The sequence below is a fragment of the Sceloporus occidentalis genome, unplaced genomic scaffold, assembly GCF_023333645.1.
Source record: "Sceloporus occidentalis isolate IW3139 unplaced genomic scaffold, rSceOcc1.0.p SCAF_265, whole genome shotgun sequence".
Lineage (NCBI taxonomy): Eukaryota > Metazoa > Chordata > Lepidosauria > Squamata > Phrynosomatidae > Sceloporus > Sceloporus occidentalis.
This window is the reverse complement of record NW_028317245.1, coordinates 494,686-518,185: the sequence shown is the minus strand read 5'-3', so window position 1 is coordinate 518,185 and position 23,500 is coordinate 494,686. Positions and strand designations below refer to the sequence as shown.

At 40.9% G+C, this 23,500-nt stretch overlaps 2 protein-coding genes across 2 annotated transcripts; both read right to left on the bottom strand.

Annotated features, from left to right (window-relative positions):
* Positions 1–1,090: 1,090 nt before the first annotated feature.
* On the bottom strand, positions 1,091–16,071 carry LOC149275796 (natterin-1-like). Its single transcript, XM_089504311.1, has 3 exons — positions 16,045–16,071; positions 2,902–3,025; positions 1,091–2,345 (listed from the first exon to the last, which is right to left on the bottom strand). Exons 2-3 carry the CDS (start codon positions 3,023–3,025, stop codon positions 1,312–1,314), a joined length of 1,158 nt encoding a protein of 385 aa, XP_089360437.1. The 5' UTR covers positions 16,045–16,071; the 3' UTR covers positions 1,091–1,311.
* On the bottom strand, positions 14,657–16,889 carry LOC149275795 (natterin-1-like). Its single transcript, XM_089504312.1, has 2 exons — positions 16,776–16,889; positions 14,657–16,204 (listed from the first exon to the last, which is right to left on the bottom strand). The coding sequence occupies exons 1-2, from the start codon at positions 16,870–16,872 to the stop codon at positions 15,153–15,155; spliced, it is 1,149 nt and encodes a 382-aa protein (XP_089360438.1). The 5' UTR covers positions 16,873–16,889; the 3' UTR covers positions 14,657–15,152.
* Between the last annotated feature and the right edge of the window lie 6,611 nt (positions 16,890–23,500).

Below are 23,500 nucleotides of genomic sequence, written 5' to 3'. Positions count from 1 at the left end.
TAGTATTTTGATGGGAGACTGTCAATAAATACCAGGTGCTAGAGGCTGTATTTCAGAAGAAGGAGCTGGCAAAACCACCTCTTGAGTGTTCCTTGCTTAAGAAAACCACATGAAAGTCATGGGGTCACCATAAAATGACAGGCAAATTGAAGGCACACACATACACACACACACATCCAGCAGGGACAGTGGATTTGCTGGACTATTATGCTGAGACATGGAAAGTGAGGGTTTCTGTTGAGAGGGAAGTGGCCATGAGAGATTTATTTATCTATTTATTGCATCTATATCCCACTTTTCTCCTACAATGGGATCCAAGGTGGTGAGAGATTATCAAGCTCCTATCAGCTAATAGCACGTTTCCTGGAACTGGGGCTAAAATCAAGGGGGACAAATGCCATACATTTAATCTCCTGTATTGCTTCTGAAGCAGAGCAGAATGTAGGCATCCCAAGACAGTGCTGAAGTCTTGACACTAACTTCATTTACTCTTGAGAGATGAGGTTTGGCATTAATTCTTTGGACCATGAATGTGCCAGATTAATTCTATCTATTTATTCCATTTGTTTAAAATTTGATTTGTGAAACACTTCTCTTAAGGGCATCTCAGCACCACTGCAGAGATAATATGGGATAAGGATCTAGTTTTAACATAAAAATGTGGCATTCATTTGCCTGGTTTTTTCATTTGGTTTTTTTCTGGGGAGTAAATTGGAGGACAGGGGCAGCTGGTGGAGCTGCCATCATCTGGATTACATTGCTTCTCCTTCCACTGTTACTCAGAGTTAAACAGGAGCTCTACTGGTTCCAGCACTGACAGACCTCCTGTTTGATGGGGAGTATCTACAGAATGAGTAGATTCATTGTCCCTGTGCTTGTCAATTGACCAGTCACTTTTGCTGTAGGAGATATTGGAGCGGGAAGACTTCAGTCCTTACAGACTTTTCCCACTGAGTTTTAATGAGATTGATGGGCACGTTTGGCTATATCCAGATATTTCTGGATTTAATTTGTTAATTTCAGCTTCAGTCTTGTGAAAGAAATACCTGCGATGTAAGCCTCATTGAAATAAGCAACGTTTATTTCCAAGTAAATTTATTTAGGTCCAGGTAGCATGCTTGTGTTGTAGTATGATGGTACACAGCAACAGATCACCATTTCCTCTGTCTGACGAAGTAAATCTGCATATCAAAGCTGAGCCCTCAACTCACTTCATGTTACCCATGGGAAACTTTTCTCTTCTTGATTTCTGCTGCAGGATAGAGAATGGCTAAAGAGTAGCATAGAGAATTGCGATTATGTGCCACTAAGCTATGAAGGGCATGGAAGTGCTCTTTTAATGGGTTGGCACTGTTTAACTACTGTGTGTACTTGTGCCACAACCACATTGTCACTGATTCCTCGGGTGGTGGCACGTTTCCACTTGCCATTGTTGTAGTAACGAGTTACTGTGGCGGTGAAGGGAATCTTGGCTATCATTTTTGTGCCTTCCATTGCTACTTCACAGCTGTGATTAGGTAGGACTTCAACTTCTACTGTTTCAGAATACTCATTAGTTTCAGTCTTCCTGAAACCATTTCTCCAACTGTAAGATTTCTCTAATGAAAACCCCCAAGATAGCCCGAAGACTTGAGGTATTTGTAATGTTACAGTAGTGCTCACACTCATTGAAAGGGAAATGTCGAACTCCCAGCTATGTTCAAAAGATACAGTTTTTGATAAGGTAGTGGTCTTCTTTACTGAGGCACAGTGATAGTTTGTGACTTTTGTGGAATACAAGGTTAGGTCTTGCTCGCTGTACGTCCCTTCCTCTTTTCTATACCTCACATTGGTGATCTTCTGAGATCGATAATCTTTATCAACCGTCAGAACATCATAGTATTTATACCAGTATTCTTTACCACCATACCCAAGGAAGAAAGCAGTGTTTTCGGGATCTACCTTTCCTAAACCATATCGATTTCTGCCCACATAGAGATGTACCCCTGGGCAAGTATTGATTGAATTGGGTGGAACATCACCGAAGGACTCTGGTTTCCATGTCAAGGTCTCAAAGTTGTGTTCGTTCACCAACACCCAGAACCGAGAGATACCTTTTTCTTGATCACCGTAAGGATAGTAACAGTAAGGGCCACGGCTTGGGCTGTAGTAACCAGCTGCACAGTTACTTTCCCTGCAAGGATATTCCCACCTTTCAGAATAGCCATTCCAGAACGATTCAGCTCCATTGGGAATAGATCCATCAAATAAAACCCATCTCAAGGTTGTTCCATCGAAAACATCTTCACTGGAGTATCGTCTCTTTCTGGACTGTTTCACGGCAGCACTGCGGTCTTCATCCTGGACTGAAAGTACAAGACAAGAGAGAGAAAAAAATGGAATAATTGAGAATTTCCCCCCTCTAAAATTCATTGAAGCGTTTTCCATACTGGTCTAAAGGAACAAGGGCAATTCACATGCACTCAGTTTCAGGAAAAGGCAATGACAAACCTCCTCAGAAGAAATCTTACCTAGAAAATTCCATGATAGGTTCACCTTAGGTTCGCCATAAGTTAGAAATAACTTAGAGGCATACAACAAGAACAAACTGGAGGTTGCTGAACATTTGATCCCCAGCCCTGCACCCCACACCTGCTCCAAATATGCATTGAGAAGTTGTGACTGGACCCTACAGTGATCCCTGGTTCTGCTTGGCATGCTGCCAATCACTGGCTGGAAGTATCATCTTTCAAAGCCCCACTCACCACTGCCATAGACCTCCATCCCTTGGGGCAGCTGGCTGGGTTTTAAGGTTGTTTTCAGTGATCAGATCAGGGGACAGTTCATAGCCATGACATTGTGGCTATGTGTCTGACACAGGACCTTGACCAACATACCAGGGAGGTGTCCTTTATTACCTACCAATTGTCATTAGAGGACCTTTTTCTACAGTTCTGTTCAGTACTGTGAGGACGATCTCCTTGCCATTGACACCATGCTTATCCATAATCAGAGTCATGAAGAGAGCACAGAACAAAAGATGCATCTGGAATAAAAAGTAAGAGAGCATTTTAGAAACAGCCTGGAAACAAGAAATCATGTGCAGTCCCTCCTCTCCCCACAGCTTTGTTCTGGTACTTTTAACATACATCTACCATATGGATGGAAAGGTAATAAAACTGTGTCTAGCTATTGTTAAACAGGAAGAATTAAAAAACATGGCTATGTTTGTTTGGGCCATTGAAGTATTCTGCAACTGGTTTTTATTTTGTATTCTCATTCCTAATGTCTGCTTTATTTCCATTTACCCTCTGGCATGGAGACTGGCCTTTTTGCCCAACATAGAGTGCTGAAGAGCATTGTTGTACCCACCTCCCCATCTGTGTTGTAGGACACACAACAAAACAAATTGAAACATATTTCTCCACTATCTCCATATGTTGTTGTTAACTGCCCTCAAGTCAATCTTGACCCATGGCAACTCTATTGATGAGACATCTCCAAGACCCCCTGTCCTCCACTGCTCTGCTTCATTCCTGTAAGCCCAAGCCTGTGTCCTCTTTAATAGAGTCCATCTATCTAGCATGCAGACTTCCTCTCTTTCTGCTTCCCCCCACCATTCCTAGCATTATTGTTTTTTCCAATGAGTCCTCCCTTCTCATGATGTGTGCAAAATACGACAACCTCAGTTTTGTCATCTTGGCTTTCAGGGAGATTTACAGCATGATCTGCTCTAGGACCCATTTGTTTGTCCATTTTGCTGTCCATGGGATCCTTTAGTACCACATCTCAAATGCATTGATTTTCTTCTTATCTTCTTTTTTAACTATCCAGCATTAACATCCATACATGGTAATAGGAAATACAATGGCTTGTACAGTCGGCCCTTCTTATACATGGATTTTTTATTCACGGATTCAAGCATCCACAGTTTGAAAATGTTCAAAAAAAGTATAAATCTCAAATATCAAACATGGATTTTCCATTTTTTATAAGGGACACCATTTTGCTATGTCATTACATTTAATGGGAATTGCACATCCATGGATTTTGTTATACACGGGGGATCTTGAAACTAAACCCCAGCATATAACAAGGATCCACTGTATGATTCTAACTTTCTGCTCAGTTGCATATCTTTGCATTTTAGAATCTTTTCTAGTTCTTTCATAGCTGCTCTCCCCATTCTTCTTCTGATTTCCTGGCTGCAGTCCCTGTTCCTATCAATGTTTGATCCCAGGTATGAGCATTCTTTTGCTATTTCAATTTCCTCATTGTCTAGGATAAATTTGTGTAGATTTTCCATGGTCATTATTTTTGTTTTCTTTATGTTCAACAGTAGGCACTTTTTTCCTTGATCTTCCTTAGTAGGTGTTCCAAGTCTGTGAGGTTTTCTGCTAGCACTATGGTGTCGTCTGCACATGTTAGAATTTTGATGTTCCTTCCTCCTATTTTCACTCCTTCTTTTTCTGTGTCCAGTCCTGCTTTTCTTATAATATGTTCTGCATACAAGTTGAGCAGGATGTCAGGATGTAGCCTTGTCGGACTCCTTTGTCAATTGGGAACCATTCTGTTTCTCTATGTTCTGTTCTGACAGTAGCCTCTCCACATACCAAGTTAAATAAATACATCAAGTGTTCTCAGCACTGAGAGGACCATGCTGTACTTTCTTGTTACTGTATATAGGTGTTCACGATAAGGAGTCTCCAAGAAAAAAAAAGGGATGGAAACCCTAATCAAGACCAACAAGCAATCTAAACCCAGACTTTCATGAGCTAAATATTCAGAGCCACTTTGGATGGATGAAGTTCTTTCCTTCTCAGATGTGAAAACATTCAAGGATTTTGATAATTTTTTATAAAAATGAAACTGTAACAAAAGTCTCATCCACCTCTAATCATATCCTAACAACACAGGCTAAACCTTGCATATTTTAATTCAATATGAAAATAGGAAACTGCCTTATAATTGGTCAAAACTATTTGTCCATAGAGCCCACTGTTACCTTTTCTGAGCAGCAGTCTTTCTAATGGAAGAGAGAAATCTTTGTCATCATGGTTATTTTATTCTTTTTAAACTGCAGGTACCTGAGAATAGTCATAATTATTCTCAGTCTTGATGAGAAAGGATATCGTGATGCATGAAGACATCCCAGCAAAAGGATTACCAACCACTGTGAGAGTCAGCATTCTGGGGCATTTTTTTTGACAGAGTTCCATTTCTCACAAAAACAAGGGTGAAGTGGGAGTTTGGACAAAAATGCTTATGTGTAAAAAAACATTTTTGTGCAAAAAGGAATGTTTTTGAGTCAAAGCCTAAAATATTCAAACTTTGAGGGATCTTGCCTAGTAGAGAGGGCACTTTTGAGATTTTTCACGTTCCTGTCGAACAGTAAAGTAAGTGAACATACATCTCCTTAAATACTGAACTTTGGACATTCTGCATGCAATCCACAGTTCAGCCTCTGTACGACAATGAATAAATGCTCAGTATCTCCAGGTTTGAGCTTGAACCCCAACCATGTGGGATACTTTTTATTTGCGGAATCCAAAACCCTGTAGAAGAATAATAACAATGCTATATCTAAATAGGTAAAAATAAGTGATCTGCTCAATTTTATTAGACTTTAAAAACATTTCTATAATTCCTTTTCTTGTCAAAGATTACAACAAAATTACAACTGATTTTGTACTATTCATTACTAATTTTTTCTTCTGACAATGTGCACTAAATTTTCCCAGTATTCTACGCAAACCAAATCATATCCTCTATGTACAAAAGATTATCTATCGATCTATCCAAACCTTGGGCATATGAAATCCATGAGTACAAATTGCTAAAACAATTTCATTAATATAAATATTAAAAAGAACGGGAGGTAAAATACAGCCCTACCTCAGCCCCTTATTTGTGGCAAGCTTATTTACACTTATTTACACAAGTTCTGACTTTTACACTTATGTCCATATGAAAAGCCTTTATAAGAAAGAGAAGATTGCAATCTGCAAGCTTCTTTTTGACAGCCTTCCCCATAAATATTTTCTATTGAATCAAATGCTAGGCCTAAATGAATAAAAGTAGCAAGCTGACTCCATTATTTCATAAGACATTTATTGTCTTATGAAACTGAGTAAAATGAAGCAGTTGCCCATTATAGAACGAAGGGATGGGTTATTGGGATACAGGATTGTATATTTTAACGTTAAGCCACACTGGTTGTGTTGCACAGAGAGGCGGGATATAAATCAATTTTATTATTATTATTATTATTATTATTAACGTGGTTGCTCTTCTGAAGTCATTGATTTTTGCTTCTCCTGCTCCTTTAATTTTTGGTAGAGAAATTTGGCATAATTTTTTGCTGGGATAGCAGTATCAATTAAGCTGATTGGCTTGTAGTTTGTGGGGGGACCTTCAATTTGCCTTTTAAAACAGAGGGGTTATAATGCTAAACTCCCAACAATTAGTACAGCCTGCTTTGTTTCTATAAGCGAATAGGCCTGCCAATAGTGCTCATCACCTATCAATATGATTGCAGACAGAGATAAGTCTAGAAAGCAATCAATGAAAAATGAGGATTAGCTCACAATGGTCCTTGCAGATGTCTGTTGTATTGGGACCAGCTACAAGAATAGAACTGAACAAAACTAATCTCTTCCTCATACTCTTCAGCAGCATCAAAAGGGCTGTATGGCTGTGCTGCTGAAAAGGCAGATTTTTGAAGGAATTTTTGGTCGTGGCATGATAAATAATCTCATAAATAGATGCAATGTCATAACTTAGACTTAATGACATTGTAATTACCCAACAGTATGCCAGCAAAAATATTCACAGTAACAGTTTAGTAAGTCCTCCCTTCATTATTCACATTATCTTTATTAATTATTCTGCCAAATATTATCTTTCCTTACTTAAAGTGGAGGTGAGTGACCCATGGCCTTCCAAATGTTGTTGAACTCTAACTCCCATTATCTCTGGCAAGTGGCTATGTTTGCAGGGACAAATGGGAGCTGGAGTCCAACAAAATCTGGAGGGCAGAAAGTCAGTGAGCAATTAGAGAACATGCTTCACCACCTTGGATAGCTACTTGACTGTTCACAGTAAAATCTGGAGCAGATTTGCCACCCTACTAACATGGGCCCCACAGCTGTCATATCTCCTGCCTTAAAGGCTGAAAGCGAGATGTGACATTAGGAAATTTCTGATCAGATCTACTTGTTATGCCTCCCTCTGAGAAAGAGTTGGAAGATGAAGCAGACATACAGCAGCCATTGCCTGATAGCCAGCCGAGTCCTTCTCCAGGTCAACAAGATTCAGAGCAGGAAGAAGAGATGGAAGAAAGACCTCCAAGCCCCTGGGAAAGGTGAAAGCTTCGATGCCTGGCACAAACTCTTCCTTGCAGACCAAAAGCACTCACACAGCTGTGAAACACTCTCATGAAATACTGTTCACAAAGTGGGGTTTAACTACCCTTATAAGAAACTGGCACCCTCCTGTTGAATTCTTGGAAGCAAACTTTCACTTTCAGTTTGATAACTGATTTGGCTCTCCTAAGTACAGAAGTTTTGAATCCTGGTTTGTTTCGACTTACTTGATTGGACCCTGTTCTGTTTACAGATGCTTGAACTTGGACTGTTTGCGAATCAGATACTTTTTGTTTGTTCTGGCTAGTGAAATTTGGGTCCTCAGAACTCATTTAAGAGTGGGACACTTTTGTTCTTTGATTAAATTATTAACACAGGATCACATAATATATACAGAAAGACAATTTTTAATATAAATCTCTATTTGCATTTTCTGAAGGTGATGCGGCATTAATAGCTTAAAGGCAATTCTTGCTCAATTTTTATTATGTAAAAAATCTGGGCATTTGTGTGTAAGTATGTAGACAAATGAAGAACTGCTGGTGTTGGAGAGAGTGGATGAATCACATATCTCTCTACATATCTTCAAGGCCCTCCAACATAATTCTATGGCATGCTTCTGCCAGACGTTGACCACAGAGTCCTGATTTTTGTCTTCTTGTAGCATATGTAGTGGTTAGCAGGTCAGCCAAATTAATCAAAGTACTCTGAGCCACAGCTTAACTATCAGAGCAATGCTGTTTTCAGTAGTATTTCCAAACTATAATCCTGCTCTGAGAGCCAGCATGGTGTTGTCGTTTGAGCATTAGACCACGACTCTGAAGACCAGGGTTCAAATCCGTACTTAGCCCTGGAAACCCAGTGGGTAACCCTGGGAAAGTTACACTCTTACAGCCTTAAAGGAGGCCACAGACAAATCCTCCTCTGAACAACTCTTGCCAAGAAAACCTCTTAGGGTTGCCATAAGTTGGAAACAACTTGAAGCTACACAACAAGAAAACCTGCTCTGCAAATATAAATCTACTAAGCAGGAACTGTCCTTTTGTTTTCTAAAAGGGTGATCATGGCGGGATACAGACCGCCAAAAAGAGGCACCTCCTCGGCGCCTCTCTTTCCTGCACAAGAGCGCCGCAGCATACAAATTGTGCGGTGCTGCTGCGCAGGAAAAAAGGAACCCCGAAAATTACTCCTTTTTGCGGCACTGCAAAGCGCCAGAGACGGCGCAGTTGCGTTGCAGCTGCACAGCCCCATTTGGAGGCTGCGCAGTTGCAACGTAACTGTTATGTGCCATGTCTGGTAGGTGCACTGCAGCTGTGGCGCCCTCGTCACGTGCAAGAGCTGCCAGGCGTGTGGGCAGTCCACCTACTAGGCAGCCCTCGCATGTGATGAGGGCGCCTCAAAGGCCCATCTGTTCTGGGCCAAAGTTATCCTGTTGTAGCAAAACCAATATAGAGTTTATTAAAGTGTAAGCCTTTGTAGACTTTAGCTCACTTTATCAGTTTCACGGTGCATGGTCCAGAATTTCAGGTACTGGGGCAGTACATGCAGTGGGGAATTTTGGACAGTCAGCATCCCCCCTTCTAAATGTCCTTGAGGGAGAAAAAATGACTCTCGGCATACCATGGTGGCCCATGCCTGAATTAGGTGAAATATCTAAACTGAAAGGGATTTGCAGTGCCAGATGAAGTAAGAGTGGTTATTTCCACACTACTGTTGATATAATGATTTTGGTAATCGTGAAATCTGTTGTTTCTGGGGTTCCAGTGCATACTAACACTGGTCTCAAGTAGCAATACTGAAATGTTGGTGGCACAGCTGCATGGTTAGCCACCCCCTAAAGGCTACACTTTCCTTTAAAATTGAATATTAAAATACTATGTGACCTATATTTTAGCAACTACTGGCTGAACCTGACCACTGAATTACTAGGCTTAATGAATGTCTGAAACACCATTCTTTACTAAGGCTTGATGTTTATCAACTAGGTCAAGGGTGTTCACTTCCCTGAGGATGGGTGCATGATATGAGGGATCCATACCAACACATGGGGGAAAATATGCAATGTTGGAAATACAACAGCACCCCTACAAAACTTTGAGATTGAAAAATACTTTTACAAGCACAAACCTGTTTTAATACAAGGTGCATGTTCTCCATGCACTTCATGTTTGAAGGATACAGAAACCTTTTTACTATTGATTCACAAGCAAAATACAACACCACAGCAACAAGATACACAGCATGGTATAGCAGCTTGAATGCTGGACTAGGATTCTGGGATTTTGGGTTTAAAAATCCTGTAAGCCAGGAAAACCAACTGGATGACTTAGGGCAAGCATACTCTCAGCCTAAAGGGAAGGCAATGCCAAACCCTTCTGGCTAAGTTTTGCCAAGTGTCTCAGAAGGGGTTTGTCATTGCCTTCCCTTTAGGCTGAGAGAGTCAGCAAGTGATTGGTGTGAAAGAGCTGTAGGGTAGTCAGTCCAGTCCAGATCAATCATGGATTATCTGAACAAGGTGTAGGGAGAAAGACAAGGGTGGTCATGAGCTGTTCCAAAAGTCACTATGGCAGATCAGGAGTCTAGACACATGAGCCAGCAAAGAGTAAACTGAATACTTTATCTACTCATGTATAAGCCTACAAATTTTAGGCGCGTTACAGACAGGCATAAGGGACGTCCTCAGGACGTCCTAGGTTTAAAAAGGGGCGTCACTTCTTGACGCCCCCAAGCCTAATATGTCCTGAGGACATACAAGATGGCGGTGCCCCATCTACATGGGGGCCGCCATGATGGCGTCACGAACGTGCCGCCTCCAAATGAGGCGGCGCGGATGTGACGCCGTCGTGCTGCACGAGGGCGTTTAGTGCGCCCTTTTGTCGGCGTAGGAAGGAGCTCCAAAACGGAGCTCCTTCCTGGTCTTGTGTCGCTGGGCCAAGTCTTTTGCCGCTTCCCCACGGCCTGGAAAGCAGCGGATTGGGGGCTCAGCTGCTGCCACTCTAGCCGCTGAGGCCCCGATCCGGCGGGGAAAGGGGCGGGTGCAGGCCGCCGCTTTTTGGCAGTCTGTAACGCACCTTAGTCTAGAAATTGAACCAAAAGACCTCAGTTGACTTATCCACAGGTCAATGTAAGTACTGTATTTTAACTCTTATTTAAAAAGGAACCATCCCCTGGTGAAAAGCAAGACTGTGATCTGTCCTGTCCCCCCCCTCTAATCCATCCAGCCTTAAGGGTGAGCACAAACTGTTATGCCTGCTGGAATTTTGTAAATGCCTTGGCATTTTTTCCCCTTCGGTTTATGCTTTGATTCCTTTGTTACATGACCCTAGGTTTTACCCTTGACTTATCCACATGTTGCATCAAAATCCACAATTTTGGCCCCAGACCTGCCTTTGACCCATAGATGAGGTCAACTTATAGTCGAGCATATGGTACTCCAAAATGTAGCCAGTCCAGGTTCATGAAAACAGGAGCGCAAGAGAGTATTGCCAGTCTAGCAGATAAGGTAGTTATCAGCACTATGACTGAGAAACAACTGCTGGGATATTTATGGGCAGGTCCTTCAAGGCTATAGATGTCTAATTAGTGCCTAATTTGGTCAGTGTCTATTACTCAACAGGTGCTGGGTTCAGTGTTTCTGTCTCCATCACTCAACAAAGGATAGGGGCATGTAATTTGCAGCCTCTGCCAATTCCTGCTGGGGAGCAGTCCATTACTGATGCACTCTCCATCACTTCAGACTCAGAGACAATTCAACTATCTGGAACTGCAGCTTCCTGGCAATCGGCTGCCAACACCTTCTCCTCGTCTGAGTCATTCCCCTATTTTGAAACCCACTGTCTCTGACCATTGGCTATTGTCTTCTGTTGATCGCAATGCTAAGTGGGGTTTAGGGAGCTTTCATGATTCCTAGGTCGCCCGTAAATTTGCAACTGTGTAGGGATAGTGAATACATAGCAGTTGTGAATGTTTAACTGTAGGTTATGTATTAATAATTGCTCAACAGGATTCTGACCAAAATTACTGATTGTTTCACAATACTGCTCTTATGAGTAGCAAACAGACCATGGTCCTAGGTAACCAAATGAACATGTGTAATATCCTAAGTCAGACCTCTGCCATTAATAATAATAATAATAATAATAATAATAATAATAATGTTTATTTATATACCGCTTTTCCTAATTAGATCAAAGCGGTGTACAACAGCAAGTACAATACATAGTCAAAATAAAACATAACAGGCCTCTCTCCCCCTCAAGATGGTGGTCAGAAGGAGGGCTCTTAGTCTTTCAGGCCAGGCCTCTCTCCCCCTCAAGATGTTGGTCGGAAGGAGGGCTTTTTCTTCTTTCAGGCAGGCAGTTGGAGCTAGCCTGCCTCTCTCCCCCCAAGATGGTAGCTGAAGGGAGGGCTTTATTTCATTTATTTATTATTCATTTTATTTATTAGACTACAAATTGCTAATGAATTGTAAACATTATTTCTCTCTCTCTTTGAAGTTTTCTATACGACAAAGCAGCTGCTGTGAGGTTGCTCTCCTACCGTTTTTTTAAAAAGATTGTCATCTTTAATGTCAGATATTCATTTGATTATTTTTTGGCATAGAGGTTGACCTATTTGTCCTATATACAATTAAGAGGGGCATTGCTGACAGAAGGAAATATATATCATATTGGAAGATGAGTAAGTGCATGAATCCCTGTTGTGGATGAGATTGTTGGGGCCTTTAATGCTGTTGTCATAATAGGCATGGGGACAGATATGTCATTTAGGTGTATATTTTATCCCTCTGTTTGTTTGCTCCAAGTCCTGTTGGTGCTAGTGAGTATTTAAGGCTAGGAGGGTGTACTTTTATTATCTACAGGATAAACTGATTTGGGTTACATATGGGAGAAAAGCAGGATATAAAACCAATTAATTAATTGATTAGTTAATTTTTGGCATTCTTTTAATCTTAAAATTATGTGTATGAATATATACCATTAAACATGAATGTTACTGGATGTTAATGTGTGCATGCTTGCAAATCCTGTTCACTTTAAAAAATAGATCTATTATGGATTTCTCAAACCTCACTTTTAAAATGTCATGGGGTGATATATCTTTGTTATTGCTGTTGTTGTGTAACTTCAAATCATTTCTGGCTTATGACAACCCTTAAGGCAGGGAACCGTCTAACTAAAAGATTGTATGTACAGCGCTGTGTAAATTTACAGTGCTTTATAAATAAAAGTTAATAATAATAATAATAATAATAATAATAATAATAAGGTTTGTTCAGAGGGGATTGCCATTGCCTTCCTCTGCAGCTGAGAAGGTGTGACTTGCCCAAGGAGGCCCAGTGGATTTCCATGGCCAAGAAGGATCCCAACTCTGGTCTCCAGACTCATAGTCCAATACTCAAATTATTACACAATACTGGAGCATGTTATGTATCTTATTAAATGAGTCTAAAAATCTAGTGCCACTAATTTTCAGTAAAGTTATGTTTTCAAAGCAAATATCCTGGCCTCACCGGGGCACAATACTTTTAGGAAACAAAGCAAAATCCTTCAATTTAAACAGGTTAAAACACCCCCCAAAATCCCTTATGCAAGACAAAAACATGGAATGGTAAATAAATATACCCATATTAACCTTCGTGCCATGTCAACCCGTTTTGTCAATAGTCTTGCACAATATTTTCTCTTACAACTCATTCTCCACGAGTCACATTTTCCTCACTCTTCAGCCACAGTCATCTGTATCTACCGTATATACTCATGTACAAGTCAACCTTATGTATAAGTTGAGGGAAGGTTTTAGGGCCAAAATCATGGATTTTGATATGACATGTGTATTAGTTGAGAGTAGAATTTAAGAGACAGAACGTTTTAAGATCTGGTTGGAAGTGGAGGGAAAAATAGAGAAGCTTGGTTGTCAGAGGAAATGCTAGGAGTATGAGGATGAAAAGCAAAGGTTTGGAGATTGGGCTGCAAGTGGAGGGAAAATGGGGAAATGCATGGAGGAGTTGGAGGAAAAGCAAAGGTTTGGAGATCAGAGTGAGATGAGAATCACCACACACACATGTGCCTCACAGCTCTTTCAGAAATCACTGCTGAAGCATGGAGAATGGGGCACTGGGGCTGCTTTTTAAAGGAGCAATATTACTGTTTGTTGTTGTTAACTGCCCTTCAGTCGATCTTTATCCCATGGTGACTGTGTTGATCCATATATAAGTTGACCCCAGATTTTAGGGTCAATTTTTGGGCATACATTCTCAACTTATAGTCAAGTGTATACGGTAGAAGCCAGTGCTCTCTTTTCCCTATCTCTTTTCGTCTGGGCTGGGGAGAATGGCACATGCTTTGATGATTAAGAAACAAAGTTGATAAGTGGCAGAGGTAATTAGGAATAAAAAAATGAACCCATCAGGAAAGGAATCAATTTTCTTTGGCTCTTTCCTGCCTTCCCAACATGTGCCTAGTAAACAATCAATTTTTCTACCATGGTTCTCTGTCCCAGGTGTCTGCTAGCAATAGCAGCTTCTGCTGCATTCAGCTGAAATAAATTAGCTGACAAATGGCAAAGGGCCCTCAATCTTTCAGTCTAAAGACATAGGGGTAAGTAGGGAGTCATACCTGTAACCTGTTTCACTATGGCAATGTAGCTACAACAATGTAGTTCCATCTCCTGATGCTGCTGTCCATAATCTCTACCTTGTAAACCATACAGTTTCTCCACCAGAAGAATTACTGAGGCACTGGAGAGTGTGGTGGTGGTGAGAGAATATCCAGCCTTCTCCTGGTAGCAGCAATGCCACTAACTGTCACAGCATGCCCTGCTACCAGAACAGGACTAGATTGCCCAACACCCAGGGCCCGAGAAAGGCCTGTGTGTGTGTGTATATATGCGTAGTGGTTTGACTATCTTGAAAGGTAGGTTTTGGGGCACTTTCAGCCATTGCAAGGGTGCAATAACTATAAAAACAAATTAGTCATTACAATACATTGGGCCCTCCACATTTGCAGATTTGATTTGATTTTTTGCAGATTAGATTAATCTGTGTCCCTAAATCCAGTGAATTTGGAGGGCCCTCTATGTTGTAGATCTGGCTTATGACATTCTAATTACTTAAAATGATGAAAGTCTTAATTCCCAGAGCTCTACAGGTTTTTTTTTAGAGCAATGTGCCAAACAACAACAAAGAATAGTAATAACTCATGGTCATGAGCAATAATCTTCATCTTTAATCATTCTTTTTCACTCCATATTCCAAAATAGCCACAAAAGGTATGTGGACATACTGGGAAGACACAATTCAAGAGTGACTGAAATCTGTGAGACAAAGCAGGATGAGAAGATGAAAAAGCCTACAGCAAAATGCTAGCTGGATGTAAGAAGAGAAAAGTAGCTTTCAAATGCTGGAACAGAACTTGGAAAACTGGCCATGCTAGCTGGAGGAATCTGAACATGCAATCCTAAATGGGAATTTTTTCTAAATTATGGATTAAAACCTAAGCATAGGTCTAAATCCTATTTTAGCCCCAACTAGAGAAGAACCTTGAATCAATGGGAATTAGCTTAATTGAGGTGGGCGACTTTGTTGGGGACCATGTGGCATTTCCCTCTAGATTAGGGTTTGTGACTATGAAACAGTTGTATCCACCTTAGTGAATTCCAGTCCATGTGTCTGATGAAATAGGTTCTTGCATAGAAAGCTTGACCTTCAACAAGCTCACAGTTCTTCAAGTGCTGTCTGCAACAACCTTTTCTCTTCTTGATTTCTGCTGTAGGCTAACATGGCTAGAGAATGACATATGTGTCACTAGGTTATGGATGACATGGACTTGCATTTGGGATAGGCTGGCACTGCTTTACTACTGTTTGAACCTGTGTCACAACCAAATTGTGGCTCATTCCTTGAACAGTGGGCAGTGGGTACATTGGTGGTACATCTTCGTGGTAGTTGCGAATCGCTATGGCAGTGAAGGGAATTGTTGCTCCCATTCTTATGCCCTCCATTGCCACGTCACAGCTGTGGTTGGGTGGGACATCAACCACAACTGTTTCAGTACGTTTGATAGATTCAATCTGCACAGAATCTTTACACCACCTGAAGGTGTTCTCTGATGAAATATTCCAGGACATTCCAATAACTTCTGGTATCCCTGCTGTTAAAGTAGTACTCATACTCTGTGGGAGGGAAATGCCAACATCCCATTGATGTTCAGATAGTATTATCCCTGATAAGGTGGTATTCTTCTTCATTGTTTTACAGCCATTGTTAGTGACTTGGCTGGAGACTAAGACTACAGGCTCATTATCATTATATGACCCCTGTTCTTGCATGTATTGGATGATCTTGATGCTCTGAGATTTATAGTCTTTCTTAACAGTCAACACGTCCCTGTAAATATACTTGTATTCTTTACCATCAATACCAATGTACAACACTTTACTTTCACCATCTACTTTCCCCAACCCATAGTCATTTCTTCCTACATATAATTTAGCACCTGGACAAGTATAGACAGAATTGGGTGGAATATTACTTTTTCTACCATATTCCCAGATGAATGATTCAAAGTTATATTCATTTACCAAAAGCCAGAACTGAGAGCTCTTGTATTCTTTGCTTCTATAAGGAAAGAAACAGTATGGGCCAAGGCTTGGGCTGTAGTAGCCTGCTGAACAGCCTGGTTCTTTACAAGGATATTCTAACCTATTAGTATAATTGTTCCAAAAGGACACAGCTCCACTGGGGACAACGTCTTGGAAAGGAACCCAGCTCAAGGTGGTTTCATAGAAAGCATCACTGTTTCTACCAGAAGGTTGTTTGTTTTCAGTCAGATTCACTGCTGCTCTTCTGTCACTATCTGGCACTAAGAGGACAAAAGAAAAAAGGAAGAAAAAAGCAATAGTTAGAAGTTTGATGGAAAGACACGAGCCTTTTTAATAGTTGCTTTAACAGCATGAGATCTGCTTAAACATGTGCCCATCCCAAGACAATTTTGTTAACCTCAAGAATCTCCAGATAACGTGAGAAGTCTTCACAGTGTGGCTTATGGCAATCTTGAAATCCTTTTGAATCATGATACTGACCCCACATGTTATCTGTAATGCTGAGTTTTAGCAACAAATCAACAATATCAGTTTTATTTTAAAACACTTTTAAATCAAGATTGTTTTAAAAGGAAATTTCTTGTATTCCTGTTTTTTTAACTGGAAGTTCAAACCAGTGATGGAGGGGAAAGACTCACCTGAACGCCAAGCATTTTTACTGTTCTTTATACTTTCATGTCAACCCTGGGTTACTGGAGGGGACAGAGGGGAGCTGGAGAAGTTGGGGCTGACATGTGCATCCCAATCATTTCTTCATAAAGGTATGTTCTGAATGCAGAAGAGAGCTACTGGTTCAAAATAGGCATTTAATGGTGGTATGGTGTTACTTACCAACTGTCATTAGAGGGCCTTTTTCTACTGTTTGCTTAAGAATTGTGAGACTGATCTCTTTCCCAATGGTCCAGGGATTACCCACAGTCAGGAACATGACAAGAATGCAGAGCAAAGAATACATCTGGAACAAAATGAAGGAAAGTGTTTCGTTTAGAATCTTACAGGCTGTACAGTAAGCGCTGCCTTGGTGATGATGTGGGGATGTGGCATTTGGATGCTGCACGCCCCATTGCCACCTCAAGTCGGTGTCACAGCGCCCACTTGACCACATGGCAGGCAGCATTATGGCATCCCTTTGGTGCTGAGTTGACACGCCACATGCCAAAAGGGGTGCAGAAAAGTGCCATGGTGGCGGCAAGGCCCCTCTTTTTCCAGGCCAAAAAGAAGCAGCATTTTGCCACTTCTTTTTGGCCCGGAAAAATGCCGGATTGGGGCTGTGGTTTGCAGTTGCCATGGCCCCAATCCAGTGCTCTAAGGGATGGCAGCAAGCTGCTCCTTTGGGCCGGTCTGTTTCGCCCCATAATCAGAAACCATAGCATCTTTTTTTCCAGCTTTGCTCTTATAGCTTTATTATTTACTTGACTTACAGAAATGGAGGAAGCCAGATATTTATGGGAGATTGTCTATGTTGAGATAGTTTTGCATAGGATTGCAAGCTAAATTGGTATTTTCAGAGATAATTTAGACCATATGCTGGTTTAAAATAATTGAATCCTAAAGTGTTGGTGTAGCTTGTTTGTTAATCTTGGGCATTTCATAACATTATGCATTGTATATTAGTTTGAGTCCCATTGTTATATCTTGTTAACTAATGTACTGATATAATAATTTGTAACTTGTCCCTTCTGCCCAGCTACGGTTCTCAGGTGAGATTGCAAACATTAACATCATAGCACAACAAAACAAAACAGAATAAAGTGATATGTACTTTAAATAAATAGGAAAAAAAATGAGAAAGTACCTTGTTTGACTCTTTGTTCATGAAGTCCTGTATTGTCTACTTTAGCAGTAGTTCTTTTGAAAAGACAGATATTTTCTATCACCTGCAGCTTGATTTTCTTTGACTGGAGATACTGGGTATTAAAACTTGGACCTTTTGAATGCAAAATATGTGCTCTACCAGTAAGCTATGGAGAAACAACTCTACTGTCTCCAAGGTGTGAGCATGTGCTGCAACCATCTTATGAAGACTAAACCTTAGGCAGGCACACCTACTACTGGTTAATTAGTAACCTTGAATACTGTAGTTTCTAGTTGTTACTAGCTGCTAGTTGCTAGTAGTAGTTGCTCGTTGTAGCCAGGCTGTGATGCTGATCAAGTTTAGCATTTGGGTTAGATAGTGGGAAAGCCATGTGACTCCCTGGCTTTAGACAAATCACTCTGCCCCAATCTAGTATATAATATTTAATCTAATTTCTAATATTGTGTCTTCTATTAACAGAGATGAAATAGAGACTGCTTGGTGAAAAGTGCTGACCAAAAGACAAAGAGTAATGATCAGAAATCATCACTTTGCCTCTTGTCTTCCCAAAAGCTATGATTCTTTAGCTCATGCATTAGCTTTATCTTGGTGCAAATATGGTCACACAGTAGGACACTCAAATAGTTACAATGGAAGTAGGGTTGCCATATCCCGCCTGAGGGCGGGACTTTCCCGGTTTGGGGTGGGTCCGCACAGTCCCGCCCGGTTTGGCCCTGCCCCCAGGATTCCCCCCCAGCGAGGCCCTGGAGGCGGCTCCGCAATCGCGGAGTCCTCCAAGGCCTCGCCGGGGCCTGGGAGGAGGAGGAGGCTGCTTGCCACCGCGGTGGTGGCCGCGATGACGGGTGGCCCCCGCGCCCCTTCCCGGCCTGAGAGGAGGCCAAGGCTTCCTCCTAAGCCGGGAAGGAGGACAAGGTTTAAAAATGTAAGACCTTTTTTTTTAATTTCCTGGCCGGGGGGGGGGGGAAGGTCCTACATTTTTAAACCTTGTCCTACATTTTTCCCGGTTTGGAGGTCCTCAGGTATGGCAACCCTAAATGGAAGCAACTTAAATTGAAATCCATTGTGGCTTCTTGTTGATATGTCCTGGCTTCTGGCACTTTCCCACCTCTCTGTTAGTAAGGGGAAAAAAACAGCAGTTCCTTTTTCATCACCTCTGTATGCTTTGGCAGAACCATATCTCCTTACTATTTACTTTAGCACAATCAGACACTTTGTGTTTGGGTGTTCTCTGCAAATGGGGGTACTTCTCAGCAAAGGTGGGGTAACTCTATAAAAGGAGAAATTGGAGACTTGTCCCTGTTTGTAAATGAAACAACCTTTGAAGGGAAACAAGCTGGTTTTGTTCCTACTAAGGATTTTTTGGTAATTTTACAATCTGTAGGGCAACTAGAGGGTAGGTGCATGGTTTGCCTTTTTGGACTGTTGCATATAGGTTATTGGATGCCCCCTGTAGTGTTGGGCATCAGCCACTGAAACAAGGCTTTGGAGGCCTTGTTGGTATCACAGACAAGTATTAACAGTTGTCCAATGGTATAGAAAAGGTTACTTATATTAGTGACAGTGTTTGATACTTTTGGCATGAGCCTGGCAATTTGAGGCTTGGAAAAGTTGAACTAGGGGTCGGGAATTTGCTCTTTTAGCAACTTGCTTGCACAATCCTGACAGAAGGGGGGTTTCTTTGTGTGCTTCTGCAGTATGGCCTGGGACAGACTGTCTGAAAAGGGCGGCCTGCTGGCGGCCTTTTTTCCTCCAGAGGGAAGCCACATGCAGGAAACAACAATGGCATGCACACTGTGTGCATGAACCCCATTGTTTTCAATGGGTTTGAGCATTCACAGAATTTCCCTTATTCAGGGGGTCCAGAGCGGATAGGGTTGCCATAACTGTCAACCTCCAAACCAGGACAAATGAAAAAATGTAAGACAAATGTAGGACAAACATGGCCATGCATATTGGACATGTCAAGGTGGTTTAACAAGAAGTGGATTTGCCCTCAGTTTCAGGTTTCTTACTGTACTTCTCAGAAGTGTGTACTTGCTCAAGGCATTTTGATTTTTCTTCACTGTGCATGAGTTTGTAAAAATGAGAGCAACTTAAATTGTCCATGCCTCAGAGAGTATCGGTATCATCATCATCATCAACATCATTGTCACAACAAGGCAGACTTGTCGGCATTAAAACCATAAAAAACACACAAAAACGCACTTTGGAAAGTCACACTGTCTCAGCTTCATAAAGAGTGAGCGCAAGCCTCAGAAGCTGACTGATATCAATATCACCATCATCATCATCATCATCACCATCATTGTTAAAACAAGGCAGACTTGTAGGCATTAAAACCACAAAAATGCACTTTGGGAAGTCACACTGTCTCAGCTTCAGAAAGAGTGAGCGCATGCCTCAGAGGCTTGCTGATATCATCATCACCATCATCATCATCATCATCATCATCATCATCATCATCATCATCACCACTATTATTGTTAAAACAAGCCAGACTTGTTGGCATTAAAACCACACAAAACACACAAGAAAAACACATGGCAAAAACATACATTGTAGAAATGGCCACCCACCTCCACTTCCTCCTCCTTCCCCTCTTCCTCTTCATCTTGGGCACCAAATGGCGCCAGGAAATGGCCCTTTCCCATCCCCTGGCTCAGAGCCAGAGGCTCTCAGTGCTCCTCCTCCTCCTCCTCCTCATCTGAAACTTCCTCCTCCACTGAAGCTTCCTGAGGCTGGCCAATAGCAGACTGGGGCTAAAAACGGATCCCCTGCATAAGGGAAGGGCACGTTGTACTCAGTTTGCTCTTTATGAATTTGACTGAATTTTACTAAATATTATCAAACTCTGCTGAATTTTACTGTACATTGCCATTACCTGATTTTTTTTTTTTAATTAAAAAAGGGAATGCTAAGGATATTCAGGACTGAACCTAGGCTCTAGTGGAAATATAGGTGCTCTACCATTCAGCTGCTTGATAAAGGAATATGCACAGATAATATGTGTAAAGAAGGGATCTGAATAAAAATATATAGTGTATGAGAAAGACAATAACTGGAAGATGAATTATCTAGACCAACAGTGAACCTTTTGTTGTTGTGTGCCTTCAAGTCGTTTCCAATTTATGGCAGCCCTAAGGTGAACTTACCATGGGGTTTTCTTGGCAAGTTTTTTTCAGAAGGGCCTTTTTTGCCTTCCTCTGAGGCTGAGAAAGTGTGACTGTTTAAGGTCACCCAGTGGGTTTCCATGGCTGAGAGGAAATTTGAACCCTGTAGTCCATTGCTCAAACCACTACACCATGTTGGCTTAGTTTACCTATCTAGTTCTAAATTGATCTAGCAAAGATGTTTCAAGTGAATATGCTGTCTGCTTGTTCTCTTGTAAGATAAGTGTTATATTATTATTTATAAGTAGTCTAGACAAAGACATCTATTAGTGTGATAGTAATAATGAAGGTTTACAAAATTTGTACCTGACAGTCTCTTCATTATAATGAAAACACTTTTATAAATATGCTGTATAAATCTACTTTATACCTGAGACCTTAATACCACTCAGTACTGTATTTGAAGGAGTGGGTTTCTATCTACAAAAGGTGTTAAAAATCATACTGGAGAGGGAAAATAATTAACTGTTGGCCTACACTTTGTGAAGATGTTGTGAGTGTTGTTCTGAGTATGATTTTTAACACCTGATGAAGAAGCCAGTGGAGCTTCGAAAGCTTGCAACATGTATTTTGTGCATTTTGAATGGCACCAAAAAGGTATCACTGTTTTGTGGATTTTGGATGTTCTTGTCCTTTGCTATATGGCCAACACAGCAACCCCAGATATTTTTCCTAGGTGATACGTGTATGTCATTGGGATGTGGCAAGCATTTAAAGCAAGTCAGGTAAACTATAATGAATTCAGTTGTGATGTTTTTAACATTGGGGTTGAGAAACCTCCTCTTTTTCCATTCTTCTGTTTGGGAGAATAAGCTTTAGACCTTTCATAATTTCAATTACAACTGTAAATAGAGAGATAAAAATTAATTGAATCCAACCATAATTTGATAACACTTTAGATAATTTAAGAAGGCCAAGAATTTTGATTATTTGTTCATTTAAATATTTTTTAGGGAACTTGTGTTCACTCATTTTACTCCTCCCCCCCCCCCCCCCAATTTACACAAATAAACAATCTGAGATTTGTTAGATCTGAAGCAACTGTTGTTCCGAATTCAGATGTAATTATATGAGCTTCGGAGACTCATGACACTCTCAATCTCAAACATAAAAAAATGGTTCTAAACACTTTAAATTTTTTTATGGTTGGTAAAGCCAGAGATTTCTTCTCCAAAAGTTCTAGATAAATCTACAAAGTAGTCAATGAAAAATGAAGATTAGATCACAATGGTCCTTACAGATGCCTATATTGGGACCAGCTACATGAATAGAACTAAACAAAATTCATCCTCACACTCTTTAGCAACATGGAAAGGTGTGTGTGTGTGTGTGTGTGTCTGTTCTGCTGAAAAGGCAGATTTTGAAGGGATTTTTGGTCATGGCATGATGAATGATCCCATAAATAGTTGCTATGGCGTAATATAGACTTACTGACATTGTAATTACCCAACAGTATAACAGTTTAGTAAGTCCTCCTTTGATTATTCATATAATCTTTAATAATTATTCTGCCAAATATTATCTTTCCTTCCTTAAAGTGGAGGTGAGCAACCCATGGCCTTCGAAATGTTGTTGGATTCTAACTCCCGTTATCTCTGGCAAGTGGCTTAGAGCCTAATAGGAGTTGGAGTCCAACAAAATCTGCAGGGCAGAAAGTCAGTGGGCAATTAGAGAATAGGCATCAGCACCTTGGATAGCTCCTTGACTGTTCATAGCAAAATCTGGAGCAGATTTGCACCCCACTGGCATGGGCCCCACAGCTGTCACTGCCACAGTTTCTCATTTCTTGCCTTAAAGGCTAAAAGGTAGACGTGATGTTAGGAAATTTTGGATCTACTTGTTATCACTCAACAAAGGATAGGGGCATGCCATCTGCAGCCTCTGCCAACTCCTGCTGGGGAGCAGTCCTTTATTGCCCAGTCCCCATCTTTTCAGACTCAAGACAGTTCAACTATCAAGAACTGGCATTTTTTTAAATCTTGAAATTATGTGTATGAATACATATGATTAAATATTATTACTGGATGTTAGTGTGTCCATACCTGCAAATCCTATTCACTTTAAAAAATAGATGTGTTATGGAATTCCCAAACCTCAATTTCAAAATATCATGGGGTGATATCATCAAGGTCCACCATATATTTGTTCTTGTTGTTGTTATTTAACTTCAGATCAATTCTGACTTATGAGAACCCCGAGGCAAACCTATCATGAGGTTTTCTTTGCAAGGTTTGTTCAGAGGGGGTTGCCATTGCCTTCCTCTGCAGCTGAGAAAGTGTGACTTGCCCAAGGGGGCCCAGTGGATTTCCATGGCCAAGAAGGGATTCAAACTCTGGTCTCCAGACTCATAGTCCAATACTCAAACTACTACACCATACTGGAACATGTTATGTATCTTATTAACTGAGTCTAAAAATCCAGTGCAACTAATTTTCAGTAAAGTTATGTTTTCAAAGCAAACAAATACCCTGGCACTAGGGCACTATATATTTAGGATACAAGGCAAAACCCTGGATCTGGTTTTAATATGAAAATACTGCATTCATTTGGTAGGAGGGGTTTTTTCAGGG

Excerpts from the sequence above, each read along its gene's own strand:
- LOC149275796 (XM_089504311.1), bottom strand. The coding sequence starts at position 3,025 with ATGCATCTTTTGTTCTGTGCTCTCTTCATGACTCTGATTATGGATAAG. Across the intron at positions 2,346-2,901 it reads AGGTCCTCTAATGACAATTG|TCCAGGATGAAGACCGCAGT; the intron begins GTAGGTAATAAA and ends TTGTACTTTCAG.
- LOC149275795 (XM_089504312.1), bottom strand. The coding sequence starts at position 16,872 with ATGTTCCTGACTGTGGGTAATCCCTGGACCATTGGGAAAGAGATCAGT. Across the intron at positions 16,205-16,775 it reads AGGCCCTCTAATGACAGTTG|TGCCAGATAGTGACAGAAGA; the intron begins GTAAGTAACACC and ends TTGTCCTCTTAG.